Consider the following 14,681-nt stretch of genomic DNA (forward strand, 5'->3'; position numbering starts at 1 on the left):
ACTTCAGACTATAGTATAAAGCTACATTAATCAAGACAATATGGTACTGGCACAAAAGCAGAAACATAGATCAGTGGAACAAGATAGAAGGCCCAGAGATAAACCCATTCACCTATGGTCAACTAGTCTATGACAGAGGAGGCAAGGATATACAATGTAGAAAAGACAGTCTCTTCAATAAGTGGCTGGGAAAACTGGACAGCTACATGTAAAAGAATGAAATTAGAACATTCCCTAACACCATACACAAAAATAAACTCAAAGTGGATTCGAGACCTAAATTTAAGACCGAACACTATAAAACTCTTAGAGGAAAACATAGGAAGAACATTCTTTGACATAAATCACAGCAAGATCTTTTTTGATCCACCTCCTAGAGTAATGGAAATAAAAACAAAAATAAACAAATGGGACTTAATGAAACTTAAAAGCTTTTGCACAGCGAAGGAAACAATAAACAGGACAAAAAGACAACCCTCAGAATGGGAGAAAATATTTGCAAATGAATCAACGGACAAAGGATTAATCTCCAAAATATATAAACAGCTCATGCGGCTCAATATTAAAGAAACAAACAACTCAATCCAAAAATGGGCAGAAGACCTAAATAGACATTTCTCCAAAGAAGACATACAAATGGCCAAGAAGCACATGAAAAGCTGCTCAACATCACTAATTGTTAGAGAAATGCAAATCAAAACTACAATGAGGGCTTCCCTGGTGGCGCAGTGGTTGAGAGTCTGCCTGCCGATGCAGGGGAACGGGTTCGTGCCCCGGTCCGGGAAGATCCCACATGCTGCAGGGCGGCTGGGCCTGTGAGCCATGGCCGCTGAGCCTGCGCGTCCTGAGCCTGTGCTCTGCAACGGGAGAGGCCACAGCAGTGAGAGGCCCGCGTACCGCAAAAAAAAGAAAAAAAAAAAAAAACTACAATGAGATATCACCTCACACCGGTTAGAATGGGCATCATCAGAAAATGTACAAACAACAAATGCTGGAGAGGGTGTGGAGGAAAGGGAACCTTCTTGCACTGTTGGTGGGAATGTAAATTGATACAGCCACTACAGAGAACAGTATGGAGGTTCTTTAAAAAACTAAAAATAGGGGCTTCCCTGGTGGCGCAGTGGTTGGGAGTCCGCCTGCCGATGCAGGGGACGCGGGTTCGTGCCCCAGTCCGGGAAGATCCCACATGCCACAGAGCGGCTAGGCCCGTGAGCCATGGCCGCTGAGCCTGCGCGTCCGGAGCCTGTGCTTTGTAACGGGAGAGGCCACAACGAGAGGCCCGCGTACTGCAGGAAAAAAAATAAAAATAAAAAAAATAAAAAATAAAAAAAAATAAAAAATAAAAAACTAAAAATAGAATTACCATATGATCCAGCAATCCCACTACTGGGCATATCCCCAGAGAAAACTATAATTCAAAAAGACACATGCACCCCAGTGTTCATTGCAGCACTATTTACAATAGCCAGGGCATGGAAGAAACCTAAATGCCCATCGACAGACGAATGGATAAAGAAGATGTGGTACATTTACACAATGGAATATTACTCAGCCATAGAAAGGAATGAAATTGGGTCATTTGTTGAGACGTGGATGGATCTAGAGACTGTCATACAGAGTGAAGTAAGTCAGAAAGAGAAAAACAAATATCATATGTTAACACATGTATGTGGAACCTAGAAAAATTGTACAAATGAACCAGTTTCCAGGGCAGAAGTTGAGACACAATGTAGAGAACAAACGTATGGACACCAAGGGGGGAAAGCTGCAGGGGGCGGGGGGCGGTGATGAATTGGGTAATTAGGATTGGCATGTATACACTGATGTGTATGAAATTGATGACTAATAAGAACCTGCTGTATAAAAAAATAAAATAAAATTCAAAAAGTAAAAAAAAAAGAAAAAAGATACATGCACCCCAGTGTGCATTGCAGCACTTTTTACAATACCCAGGACATGGAGCCACCCTCAATGTCCATCAATAGAGGAATGGATAAAGAAGATGTGTCACATATATACAATAAAATATTACTCAGCCATAAAAAATAATGAAACAATGCCATTTACAGCAACATGGATGGACCTAGAGATTGTCATACTAAGTGAAGTAAGTTAGAGAAAAAAATATCATATGATATCACTTATATGTGAAATCTAAAAAAAGGCTACAAATGAACTTATCTGCAAAACAGAAATAGAGTTACAGATGTAGAAAATAAACTTATGGCTACAGGGGGGTAAGGGAGGAGGGGGATAAATTGGAAGATTGGGATTGACACATACACACTACTGTATATAAAATAGATAACTAATAAGGACCTACTGTATAGCACAGAGAACTCTACTCAATACTGTGTAATGACCTATATGGGAAAAGAATCTAAAGAAGAGTGGATATATGTATATGTATATAACAGATTCACTTTGCTGTACACCTGAAACTAATGCAACATTGTAAGTCAACTATACCCCAGTAAAAATTTTCAAGTATTCTTCATATGAAAAATGCAATAGGTTTTTCAGTGAAACCCATACATAAGAGTACTAAGTATACAGTTGTCTGTTCTTGGTGGGAAAATCTAGCAGATTTCTCACATGATTATCATATTCACAGAGATCATAACATTGTATCTCCTCAAACATCAGCATTGCAAAAATTAGGGGAATAGCTGTTACAGATTCAATAACTTATCCAAAATGGCTCTTGTGCAAGGTATCAGTTTTACTTCCTCAGTTCCTCTTTGTAGTTAAGTCTCCACTCTAAGGTGGAGATTTTACCACATAAATATTTTTAAATTTTATAGAAATATAAGCATTTGATTTACACAGTTGTGTTAATTTCTGCTGTACGCAAAGTGACTCAGTTATATATATACCTTTTCATATTCTTTTCCATTATGGTTTATCACAGTGTATTAAATATAGTTCTCTGTGCTATACAGTAGGACCTTGTTGTTTATCCATCCTGTATATACTAGTTTGCATCTGCTAATCCCAAACTCTGAATCCTTCCCTCCCCGACCCCCACCCCCTTGGCAACCACAAGTGTGTTCTGTATGTCTGTGAGTCTGTTTCTGTTACTTAGATATGTTTGTGTTGTATTTTAGATTCCACATATAAGTTATTATCATATGGTATTTGTCTTTTCTCTTTCTGACTTAGTATGATAATCTCTGGTTGCATCCATGTTGCTGCAAATGGCATTATTTCATTCTTTTTTATAGCTGAGTACTATTCCATTGTGTGTGTAGATAGATACGTAGATAGATAGATAGATAGATAGATAGATAGTTATACACACACACACCACATCTTCTTTATCCATTCATCTGTCAGTGGACATTTAGGTTGTGGACCTTTAGGTTGTTTCCATGTCTTGGCTATTGTCAGTGATGCTGCTATGAACATAGGGGGTGCATGTATCTTCTTGGATTATAGTTTTGTATGGATATATGCCCAGGAGTAGGATTGCTGGATCATGTGGCAACTCTGTTTTTAGTTTTTTAAGGAACTGCCATACTGTTTCCCGTAATGGCTGTACCAGTTTACCTTCCCACCTACAGTGTAAGAGGGTTCCCTTTTCACCACACCCTCCCCAACATTTATTGTTTGTAGACTTTTTATTTATGGCCATTCTGACTGGTGTGAAGTGGTACCTCATTGTAGTTTTGATTTGCATTTCTCTAATAATTAGCGATGATAAGCATCTTTTATCTGCCTATTGGCCATCTGTATGTCTTCTTTGGAAAAATGTCTATTTGGGTCTTCTGCCCATTTTTCAATTGGGTTGTTTGGTTTTTTGTTACTGCGTTGTGTGAGCTGTTTGTATATTTTGGAAATTCTTGTATCCTGCCACCTTGCTGAATTCGTTTACCAGTTTTAGTAGTTTTTGTATGGAGCCTCTAGGGTTTTCTATTTCTTTTTTTAAAATATAAATTTATTTATTTATTTATTTATTTATTTATTTATTGGCTGCGTTTGGTCTTCGTTACTGTGCGCGGGCTTTCTCTAGTTGCGGCAGGCGGTGGCTACTCTTTGTTGCAGTGCATGAGCTTCTCATTGCGGTAGCTTCTCTTGCTGCAGAGCATGGGCTCTAGGCGCGCGGGCTTTAGTAGTTGTGGCATGCGGGCTCAGTAGTTGTGGCTTGCAGGCTGTAGAGCGCAGGCTCAGTAGTTGTGGCACATGGGCTTAGTTGGTCCACAGCATTTGGGATCTTTCTGGATCGGCTCAAATCCGTGTCCCACGCATTGGCAGGTGGATTCTTAACCACTGCACCACCAGGGAAGTCCTAGGATTTTCTGTATGTAGTATCATGTCATCTGCATCTAAGGACAGTTTTACCAATTTGAATACCTTTTATTTCTTTTTCTTGTCTGATTGCTATGGCTAAGACTTCCAATACTATGTTAAGAGAAGTGGTAAGAGTGGGCATCCTTGTCTTGTTACAGATTTTAGTGGGAAGCTTTCAGCTTTTCACTGTTGAGTATTATATTGACTCTGGGATTGTCATAAATAGCTTTTATTATGTTGATATATTCCGTCTGTACCCAGTTTGGTAAGAGTTTTTATCATGAATGGGTGTTGAACTTTATTGAATGCTTTTTCTGCATCTATTGAGTTGATCATGTGGTTTTTATCTTTTCTTTTGTTGATGTGGTGTATCACATTGATTGATTTGAGTATGTTGAACCATTCTTGTGACTCTGGAATGAATCCAACTTGGTCATGGTGTATATCTCTTACCACATATATTTGTTCAGTGATTTCTGATTAAGTATCATTAATTTGATGTAAAATAAGGCCAATTTTATTTACATATATTGATATATACAGTATATTATTAATTAATATACAAAAATATCCTTGTAATATGATTATAGCAACTAGAGCAACATGTTTCTAAGGGTTCAGAATCAGCTACTGGTTGGAAACCTTTATAAAAGTTTTAAGTTACTTTTCTGTCAGAAGTATTTTATTGCCCTTATCAACTCACCTACAAAGATGAGGAACCAAAAGCCTTCCAACTCTCCTCTATCAAATTTCACATGGGAGACCTATAGCTGTAGGAAAATCCCATCTTATTTTATTTCATTTTTTAAATTTTTTTAATTTATTTTTTATTTTTTTATTATTATTATTAGTTTTTTTTGCGGGCCTCTCACTGTTGTGGCCTCTCCTGTTGCGGAGCACAGGCTCAGTGGCCATGGCTCACGGGCCCAGCCGCTCCGCAGCATGTAGGATCTTCCCGGACTGGGGCACGAACCCGTGTCCCCTGCATTAGCAGGCAGACTCTCAACCACTGCGCCACCAGGGAAGCCCCATTTTGTTTTATTTTATTTGGCTGCGCTGGGTCTTCGTTGTGGCGCTCGGACTTGTCTAGTTGTGGCACCCGGGCTGTCTTGTTGCGGCGTGCAGGCTCCAGAGCACACGGGCTCAGTAGCTGTGGCTCATGGGCTCTCTAGTTGTGGCGCGCAGGCTTAGTTGCCCCGCGGCATGTGGGATCTTTGTTCCCCGACCAAGGATCAGACCCATGTCTCCTGAATTGGAAGGTGGATTCTTAACCACTGGACCACCAGGGAAGTCCCTGTAGGAAAATCCTCTTACTTTAAAACCCCCTATTTTTCAGTGTTTCCGACCTGCCAAGAGTGACATTTCTTACTCCCTTTAAATTATGGGATTCCATAAGCCATAGAATAAATAGCAGGCCAGTTTCCTGAGAGGACTCTATAGGTATCATTTACGCTTATGAAGTATACATCTTGTCCTTATTAGTGATCTTGTCATATAAAATTAAATAAGATTCTTCATGGTTACAAATTTGGTTTATCCAATTATATATCATACTGAACCTACATAATATAACTACATGGTCATAAAAAGTATAGAAACCGTTAGGTAATAGAAAATATATTTGTTGGTCTCTGCCCCCAGTTTCTGATACAGGACTCCTAAAATCCTTATAATTTCCTAAGGGATAGGAAAATTTTGGAACGTCTCTTGTTCTAATATTTGTCTTTGACTCTATCCCTGACACAGGGCTCCTAAAACCCTTGTAAATTCCTAAGTGATAAGAGCACTATGAGCATCTTTTTTTTTCTAAAAGGCATCTCTGGGTGGGCTCCTGGATGGCCCTTGGTCATCAGAAAGTCCAAGCCATGATTAGAAGTTTGGAATTTTCAGCCCCATCCTGCCATCCTCCGGAAAAGGGAGAGGGCCTGGAAATTTGAGTTAATAATTGATCATGCCTATGTTAGAAAGCCTCTATAAAATCCCAGTAGTACAGAGTTCAGAGATCTTCCAGGTTGGTGAACAATTGGAGGTACAAGGAGAGTGACACACCCAGAGAGGTAATGGAAGCTCTACACCTCTTCCTACATACTTTGCCTATGCATCTCTTCCATCTGGATGTTCACCTGTATCCTTTATCATATCCTTTAATAAGCTGGTAAACGTAAGTAAGTGTTTCCCTGAGTTCTGTGACTGGTGACCAGCTATAGCAAATTAATCAGACCTGAGAGAGGGGGTAATGAGGACCTCCAATTTGTAGGATATAAGTTGTGTATAAACTGGGGACTTACTGTTTTCAGTTGACATCTGAGGTAGAGTGGAGGCAGTCTTGTGAGACTGAGCCCTTAACCTGTGGGATCTGACAGTGTCTCCAGGTAGGTAGTGTTAGACTTGAGTTAAATTTTAGGACACCTAGCTGGTGTGAAGAGAATTGGTTGACGTCGTGAAAAACTTCCACACATTTTATGACCAGAGGTGTCAGAAGTCAAGTGTTCTGTGTAAAAGTAAGGCGATACACAGGAAAGAAACTCACAGTAGGGAAGAACTGGGTGTTTTGCACATAGGAAGGAAAATGGGTTTTTCGAAATAGGAGCATAAAAAGCAGTTTACATTATATGTACACAGGCATACCTCAGAGACACTGCAGGTTCAATACCAGACCACTGCAATGAAGTGAATATTGCAAGAAAGGGAGTCACACGGAGGTCTTGGTTTCCCAGCACATGTGAAAGATATATTTACACTATACTGTAGTCTATTAAGTGTGCAATAGCATTGTGTCTAAAAAAACAATGTACATGCCTTAATTAAAAAATATTGCTAAAAAGTGCTAACCGTCATCTGAATCTTCAGCGAGTTGTAATCTTTTTGCTGATAGAGGGCCTCGCCTCGATGCTGATGGCTGCTGACTGATCAGGGTGGTGGTTGCTGAAGGCTGGGGTGGCTGAGGCAGTTTCTAAAGACAAGGCAGCAGTGCAGTTTGCTGCATCTTTGACTCTTCCTTTCATGAATGATTTCTCTGCAGCATGCAGTACTCTTTTTTTTTTCTCTCATGCAGTGCTCTTTTTTTTTTTTTTTTTTTTTCTTTTCGGTACGCGGGCCTCTCACTGTTGTGGCCTCAACCGTTGCGGAGCACAGGCTCTGGACGCGCAGGCTCAGCGGCCATGGCTCACGGGCCCAGCCACTCGGCGGCACGTGGGATCTTCCCGGACCGGGGCACGAACCCGTGTCCCCTGCATCGGCAGGCGGACTCTTAACCACTGCGCCACCAGGGAAGCCCCATGCAGTACTCTTTGATAGCATTTTACCCACAGAACTTCTTTCAAAATTGGAGTCAATCCTCTCAAACCCTGTCACTGCCTTAGCAACTAAGTTTATGTAATATTCTAAATCTTTTGTTGCCATTTCAACAAAATCTTGACAGCGTCTTCACCAGGAGTAGATTCCATCTCAAGAAGCCACTTTCTTTGCTCATCCATACGAAGCAGCTCCTCATCCGTGAAAATTTTACCACGAGAGTGCAGCAGTTCAGTCTCACCTTCAGGCTCCCCTTCTATTTCTAGTTCTCTTGCTATTTCCAACACATCTGCAGTTACTTCCTACACTGAAGTCTTGAACCCCTCAAAGTCACCCATGAGGGTTGGGAACGACTTCCAAACTCCTGTTAATGTTGATATTTTGACCTCCTCCTGTGAACCACAAATGTTCTTAATGGCATCTAGAATCTTTTCCAGAAGGTTTTCAATTTCCTTTGCCCAGATCCATCAGAGGAATCATTATCTGTGGCAGCTGTAGCCTTATGAAATGTATTTCTTAAATAATAAGACTTGAATGTGGAAATTACTCCTTGATCCATGGGCTGCAGAGTGGATGCTGTGCTAGCCAGCATGAAAACAACATTAATCTCGTTGTACATCTCCATCAGAGCTCTTGGGTGACCAGGTGCATTGTCAATGAGCAGTAGTGTTTTGAAAGGAATCTTTTTTTCCTGAGCAGTAGGTCTCAACAGTGGGTTTTGTCAACAGATGTGCTGTCGTCCAGGCTTTGTTGTTCCATTTGAAAGAGCAGAGGCAGAGTAGATTTAGCATAATTCGAAAGGACCCTAGGATTTTTGGAATGGTAAATGAGCACTGGCTTCAACTTAAAGTCACCGGCTGCATTAGCCTCTAACAAGAGAGAGTCAGCCTGTCCTTTGAACCTTTGAGCCAGGCACTGACTTCTCTCTAGCTATGAAGTCCTAGATGGCATCTTCCTCCAGTATAAGGCTGTTTCATCTACACTGAAAATCTGTTGTTTCGTGTAGCCACCTTCATTAATGATCTTAGCTAGGTCTTCTGGATAACTTGCTGTAGCTTGTACATCAGCACTCGCTGCTTCACCTTGTACTTCGATGTTAAACCTCATGAACCAACCTCTGCTAGCTTCAAGTTTTTTTTCTGCAACTGCTTCACATCTCAGCCTTCACAGAACTGAAGAGAGTTAGGGCCTTGCTCTGGATTAGACTTTGGCTTATGGGAATGTTGTGGCTGGTTTGACCTTCTATCCAGACCACTCAAACTTTCTCCATGTCAGCAATAGGGCTGTTCTACTTTCTTATCACTTGTGTGTTCACTGGAGTAGCACTTTTAATTTCCTTCAAGAACTTTTCCTTTTCATTCACAGCTTGGCTAACTGTTTGGCGCAAGAGGTCTAGCTTTCAGGCTGTCTCCACTTAAGGCATTGCCTTCCTCACTAAGCTTAATCATTTCTAGCTTTTGATTTAAAGTGAGAGACGTGCAACTCTTCCTTTCACTGGAACTCTTAGAGACCACTGTAGGGTTATTAGTTGGCCTAATTTCAATATTGCTGTGTCTCAGGGGATAGGGAGGCCTGAGGAAAGGGAGAGAGACGGGGCATTGGGTGGGGGGGTGGGAGACGGGGGTGGTGGGGATTGGCTAGCTGGTAGAGCAGTCAGAGCACATACAGCATTTATTAAGTTCACCGTCTTATATGGACATGGTTTGAGGCTCCCCAAAACAATTACAAGAGTAACATCAGTGATCACTGATCACAGATCACCATAACAAATATAATAATGAAAAAGTTTGAAATATTGTGAGAATTACCAAAATGTGACACAGAGACAAGAAGTGAGAGAATGCCCTTGGAAAAATGGCACAACAGATTGCTCCTAGCAGGGTTGCCACAAAACTTTCAATTTGTAATAAAAAAAAACACAGTATAGGGCCTCCCTGGTGGCGCAGTGGTTGAGAGTCCGCCTGCCGATGCAGGGGATACGGGTTCGTGCCCCGGTCTGGGAGGATCCCATATGCCGCGGAGCGGCTGGGCCCGTGAGCCATGGCCGCTGGGCCTGCGCGTCCGGAGCCTGTGCTCCGCAACGGGAGAGGCCACAACAGTGAGAGGCCCGCATACCGCAAAAAGAAAAAAAAAAAAAAAAAAAAAACCACAGTACCTGCAAAGTGCAGTAAAATAAGGTAAGGTGTGACCGTATATATAATATTGTGAACAGTTTTTTAGGTTTGACCAATCAGCATGTATTTTTTTTTAAACAGAAATTTTATTAAGTTCTCCTGTAGGCTTATAATTTATATTAGGAACATTTACAGGATTTTTTTTTCTTAATTTAATGCTTTGGAACAGTATACCAGTTTAAAAGTATTTAATTCCAGTGTGTACAGTGATCACCTAATAACTTCAGGGTTATATAGAAAGATTAAGAAGAAAGAAAAGGTCTTTATTATACACTCATTAAAATATAATATTTACTACAGTTAAATCAGTTTTATAGTGCTAGGTAATTCTTATTTTGCTGATCTTGAGTTGAACAGTCTGTTTTCACAAAATCGTTTGTTTCCTGGCTAAAAATTTCCTGGAAATTCTAGCTCTGTCCCTTTTTACAGTCTAACAAGTATCTGTTTAAGGTGATGCTATCAGTTATAACGTACAGGGAAATCTGTACCCATAATCTTATTGCCACTAGTATCATTAGTCAAAAATAACTGAGATTATCATTTACTGAGGGTTTTTTGATACTTCTTCCAGCAGTCTTAGTCATAAAGATTTAACCAAAAATTGCTCAGAGAATGAAAACATTATAGAAAGGTAAGACACTGACAATTCTCCATACTCTTCTAATGCATCCAGTAAAATACATGTTATGATTGTCACTAACTGACAAGGATTTCAAACCTAGGGGGGAAAAAAGTTCTTGATAAAGAGGATAAAATTTTTGACAGTTACTGTTCCAATCAAGTATAGGAACATTAGTGTACTTTTCTCCAGTCTTAAAAGTACACAATGGGACTTCCTTGGTGACACAGTGGTTAAGAATCTGCCTGCCAGTGCAGGGGACACAGGTTTGAGCCTTGGTCCGATAAGATCCCATATAAGCAACTAAGCAACTAAGAGCAACTAAGCCCGTGTGCCACAACTACTGAGCCTGTGCTCTAGGGCCCGCGAGCCACAAGTACTGAGCCCATGTGCCATAACTACTGAAGCCTGTGCTCCGCAACAAGAGAAGCCACCGCAGTGAGAAGCCTGCACACTGCATGGAAGAGTAGCCCCTGCTTGCCACAACTAGAGAAAAGCCCATGCACAGCAGCAAAGACCCAGTGCAGCCAAAAATAAATAAAATAAATAAAAATTTTTTAAAAACAGCATTCACTTTATTAAAAAATTAAAAATATGTCAGGGACTTCCCTGGTGGTCCAGTGGTTAAGATTCCATACTGCCACTGCACGGGGCAAAGGTTCTATCCCTGGTCAGGGAAGTTCTGCAAGCCACACAGTGTGGCAAAAAAATAAATAAAAAAAAACAAGTGTGGGAGTAAGTCCTTGGTGTGACTTACCAGCTGTCTGGGATACTTCTAAGATAGTTTGAGTATAAAAGACATCTTAATAGTTTTATTATTTTGAGTTTTGGGCCTAGATTAGAGTTGACAAGATTTGAAAATAAGATGATAAATGCCTAAAGCCAAGAAATGACTGTAGACAATATTTAAGATAAACATAATAGCATTAATTGCATAATAGCAATCAATGATGATTAGGAACACTAACTTTTTATATTTTTCCTTTAATAATCATATATTTTTCTCCCATATGATGGTGGATTTGCCTGTTTTAATTAGATATCCTCCCATCCAAGTGATAAATTATTAAAACTAATAATCTACCAAAGAGAGAGAAAGTTGGCCACAAATACCGAATTGGTTACATTTATAAATAGAACATTGTGAAAGGCAAACTAACTTCTTTTGACAATAAAGGCAAAAGAGTTTTTTTCATTTACACACTTATACATAGCACTTAGTAGTCTCATTTTTGCAACTTCAGCCATAGGCTAGAGTAAACACCTGTCAGCAACTTTTTTTTTTTTTTTTTTTCTGTCCAGACTACTGTGAGTTACGGCAGTTTTGTATCTGAAATGGCTACTCTTTATTCCTACAGGTATAAAGATTTTCTCCTGTGATTTGAACTGATAGTGGCACACAAATGAATACCACAGAAAATGCCAGGAATGTTCAGAATCTCCAAGACAAACTGACAGAGACAACCACATTCTCTCTCTTAATATACCACTCCTCAGAGCTCACACAGAATGGAGTATTTAAAACAATGAGAGAGCTTTCCATGTTGTTGTAACCAACACGGAAATAAATGGTTATGTCTAAATTAGAACCAAAGTCAGACTTGGCTAAGACCTAGGAAAACAGTTTCTCACATGATTATCATATCCATAATGATGTCATGCATCTTAGGTATCAGCATTGCAAAATCAAGGATAAATTTGAGTTTTTTAGGGAATCAGTTGGTAATTGATAGGATATATTCAAGGTTTCATTTATTTGAGGGCGTAAAACTATGCAGGTAACCCTGAATTTTTTTGTGATTTTGCTTGTTTGTTCACTTCAGGGTGCCAGGTATTTTCTTTTGCGACTACTGCCCCCTATATGCTTGCTTACCCTTTGGCACCAGGGTAAAATACCAGTTTTGCTTCCATTCCTATGTTAGCTGGATGAAAACTTTTATGTATTTCTTTAAGTAGTTTGGATATGTCTTGAATCTAGTAAGGTGTAGACCAAATTTTCTTTCATGCCGAGTGCTTGGTTCTAGACACAGTTGTTTTCTTGATCTATTTGACTTTGATGATGAAGAAATATAGCTTTTAGTTGGTTAAAAAATGCATCTTTGTGTTCACAATCATTTTTGGGGCCACTTTTTTAAAATGAGAAAAGTGGTCTTTAGATATAAGTAGAACAGTCTAGCATCTTTCCTTTCCTTCTTTGTAACTGTCCCCCAAACTACTTACCACTGGCTTTAAACTTTTACATGACTTAGTTTCTAACTTTACCTGGACTGCTTCAGCCTCCTTTCATTTCTTCTAATTCTCCAATCTCATTTAAGCTTTCATCTTATACCAGCTATTTCCTCTGCCTGATCTTCCATTTCCCAGATCCTCTCCTGAGTATCAGTAGCATTTACATTTTAGCTTAATGTCACTTCCTTAGAAAAGCCTTCCCAAATTACTTGCTATTCATCACATTTTAATTATTTGCCTAGCATTTATTATTTTCTGGGTTTTATTTTTTCATTTTCTTAGTTTTTGTTATTTCCTTATTGTATATCTACCCAAGTAAACTGTCTTTTTCCCCACTGTTTCTTAGTACTTGGAACAGGGCCTGGACTTAATGAGTGCTCAGTAATTGTTGAATAAATAAATGAATGATTCACTAGAAAGAACCAGTCTTCAAATAAGAACTAAAGGTTCTATAAATAACTTACTTCTTTGGGTCTCAATTTTCTCATCTGCAAAGTGTGTATTAACATACCTACTTGTTACAAGATATAATAGACTAGACTTGTTTTTTGAAAGGCAGTATGTCATAATTCATGAAAGAAATATATCCACCTTGCTTTATTTACTGGCACTTTAAGCCAAAATAAAATCAGAGTCGACTGAATGAGGCTCTCCTCTTTTTCTCGTTTCCTTTTTCCTCCCTTCTTTTTTTCCCTTCCTTTTATGTGTCTGTGAAATCTCTTCAGGTTTTAATCTCATAACAAACATTAGGAACACAGACCCAGTAAGATGAGTGGAAGAGGTAAAAGCTGATGGGACATGGTGGAATAAAATAAAAAGAATAGTAAATGAATAGGAGTTTAGCAAGAAACTAAGGTTTTCATCTTAAATCTCCTTGCCAGCTACAAAAATTAAAGCAAGTCATTTATCCTTGTAGGGCATCAGTTTTCAAATCTGTAAACTAGAGTTAACATTTCTTACCTACTTCACGGGATTGACATAAATGATAATATGTGAAAGTACTTTATAAATCATTAACCAAATATAAGGCAGTCCTTATGATCAGATCTGAAATTTAGGTTCCTTCTGCAAAACTGTTGGAGAATGCTAGTGCATTGGAGATGCATTGGAGAATGCATCTTATGTATAATTCCTAAAAGACAATTCCAGAAATTCGGATTTTAAAAATATATGAAAATACTTAGTATCCCTCCCCCCCCAAAAAAACGGGTTTAAAATTTAAGCCACTGTTAAAACAAATACTCGCTTTTTTTCCCCTATTCACAATTTTATTTACAAACCAGATATGTATATAAGTCAACTATTTTTGACATGTAGAACAAGTCACACAAAATAGTTCATGCACATAAACCATTTGTTATTGTTAATTTTCTTTGTCCCTTTTTATGAGAGTCACATGAAATGACTAGTTTGGAATCAGAATTATAGAAAAATAACATACTTTTGTAGCTACACTTAAAAAAAACTATCACTCTAAATTGTGAATTTGGAATTTTGCTACTTTATGAAATCTTATCTATAGCTCAATTGGATTACATAAACATTTTTAAATTAATTAAAGCCCCCCCAGTATTTTTGCATAAATTACTGTGAAGCCAAGTTCATTCCTTATTATATTTATAAAGGTGATTTTTAACTCAAAATAGTATTGCATTCTCTTAAATTGAATATAATTGACCTACAACACTATGTTAGTTCCAGAGGTACAACATAGTGATTCGATTACAAAATGATCACCACTAAAACAAATTTTCGATAGAGTGATTTTTTTTTTTCTATTTTACCACAAAAGGAAATTTCATTGCCTCTCACTGTTTTCCATTCTTTTCTAATCACAGCCCAAAGAGCCGATTGATCCAATTAAAGAAAGAGAAGCTGGAATACACTCCGGGAGAGCATGAATATGGATTATTCCCAGCCCCCATTCATGTCGGTGAGTACTCAGTATACAGAATATATTACTGAGAAGAAATGGTATTTCTTGAGTTTGGGTGAAATGTCTTTGTGTTCTTATTATTTCTACATCTCCAGTGGGGTCAAGTCTTTACCATTTAATTATAGTTACTTTGAAGAAT

The 14,681-nt window shown here is 38.9% G+C and overlaps 1 protein-coding gene across 6 annotated transcripts in view; it reads left to right on the forward strand.

Moving 5' to 3' along the window:
- The window catches only part of ASH1L (ASH1 like histone lysine methyltransferase), a 218,158-nt gene that overhangs the window by 134,309 nt on the left and 69,168 nt on the right, over positions 1-14,681 (forward strand). For all 6 annotated transcript variants that reach the window (XM_081219400.1, XM_081219399.1, XM_081219401.1 and 3 more), the window contains one exon: positions 14,445-14,539. In XM_081219400.1, coding sequence (XP_081075526.1) covers positions 14,445-14,539 — 95 coding nt within the window. The remainder of the gene's footprint in view (positions 1-14,444; positions 14,540-14,681) is intronic.

This window comes from Mesoplodon bidens (genome assembly GCF_964165515.1).
Source record: "Mesoplodon bidens genome assembly, chromosome: 2".
In the NCBI taxonomy this organism is placed as follows: Eukaryota; Metazoa; Chordata; class Mammalia; order Artiodactyla; family Ziphiidae; genus Mesoplodon; species Mesoplodon bidens.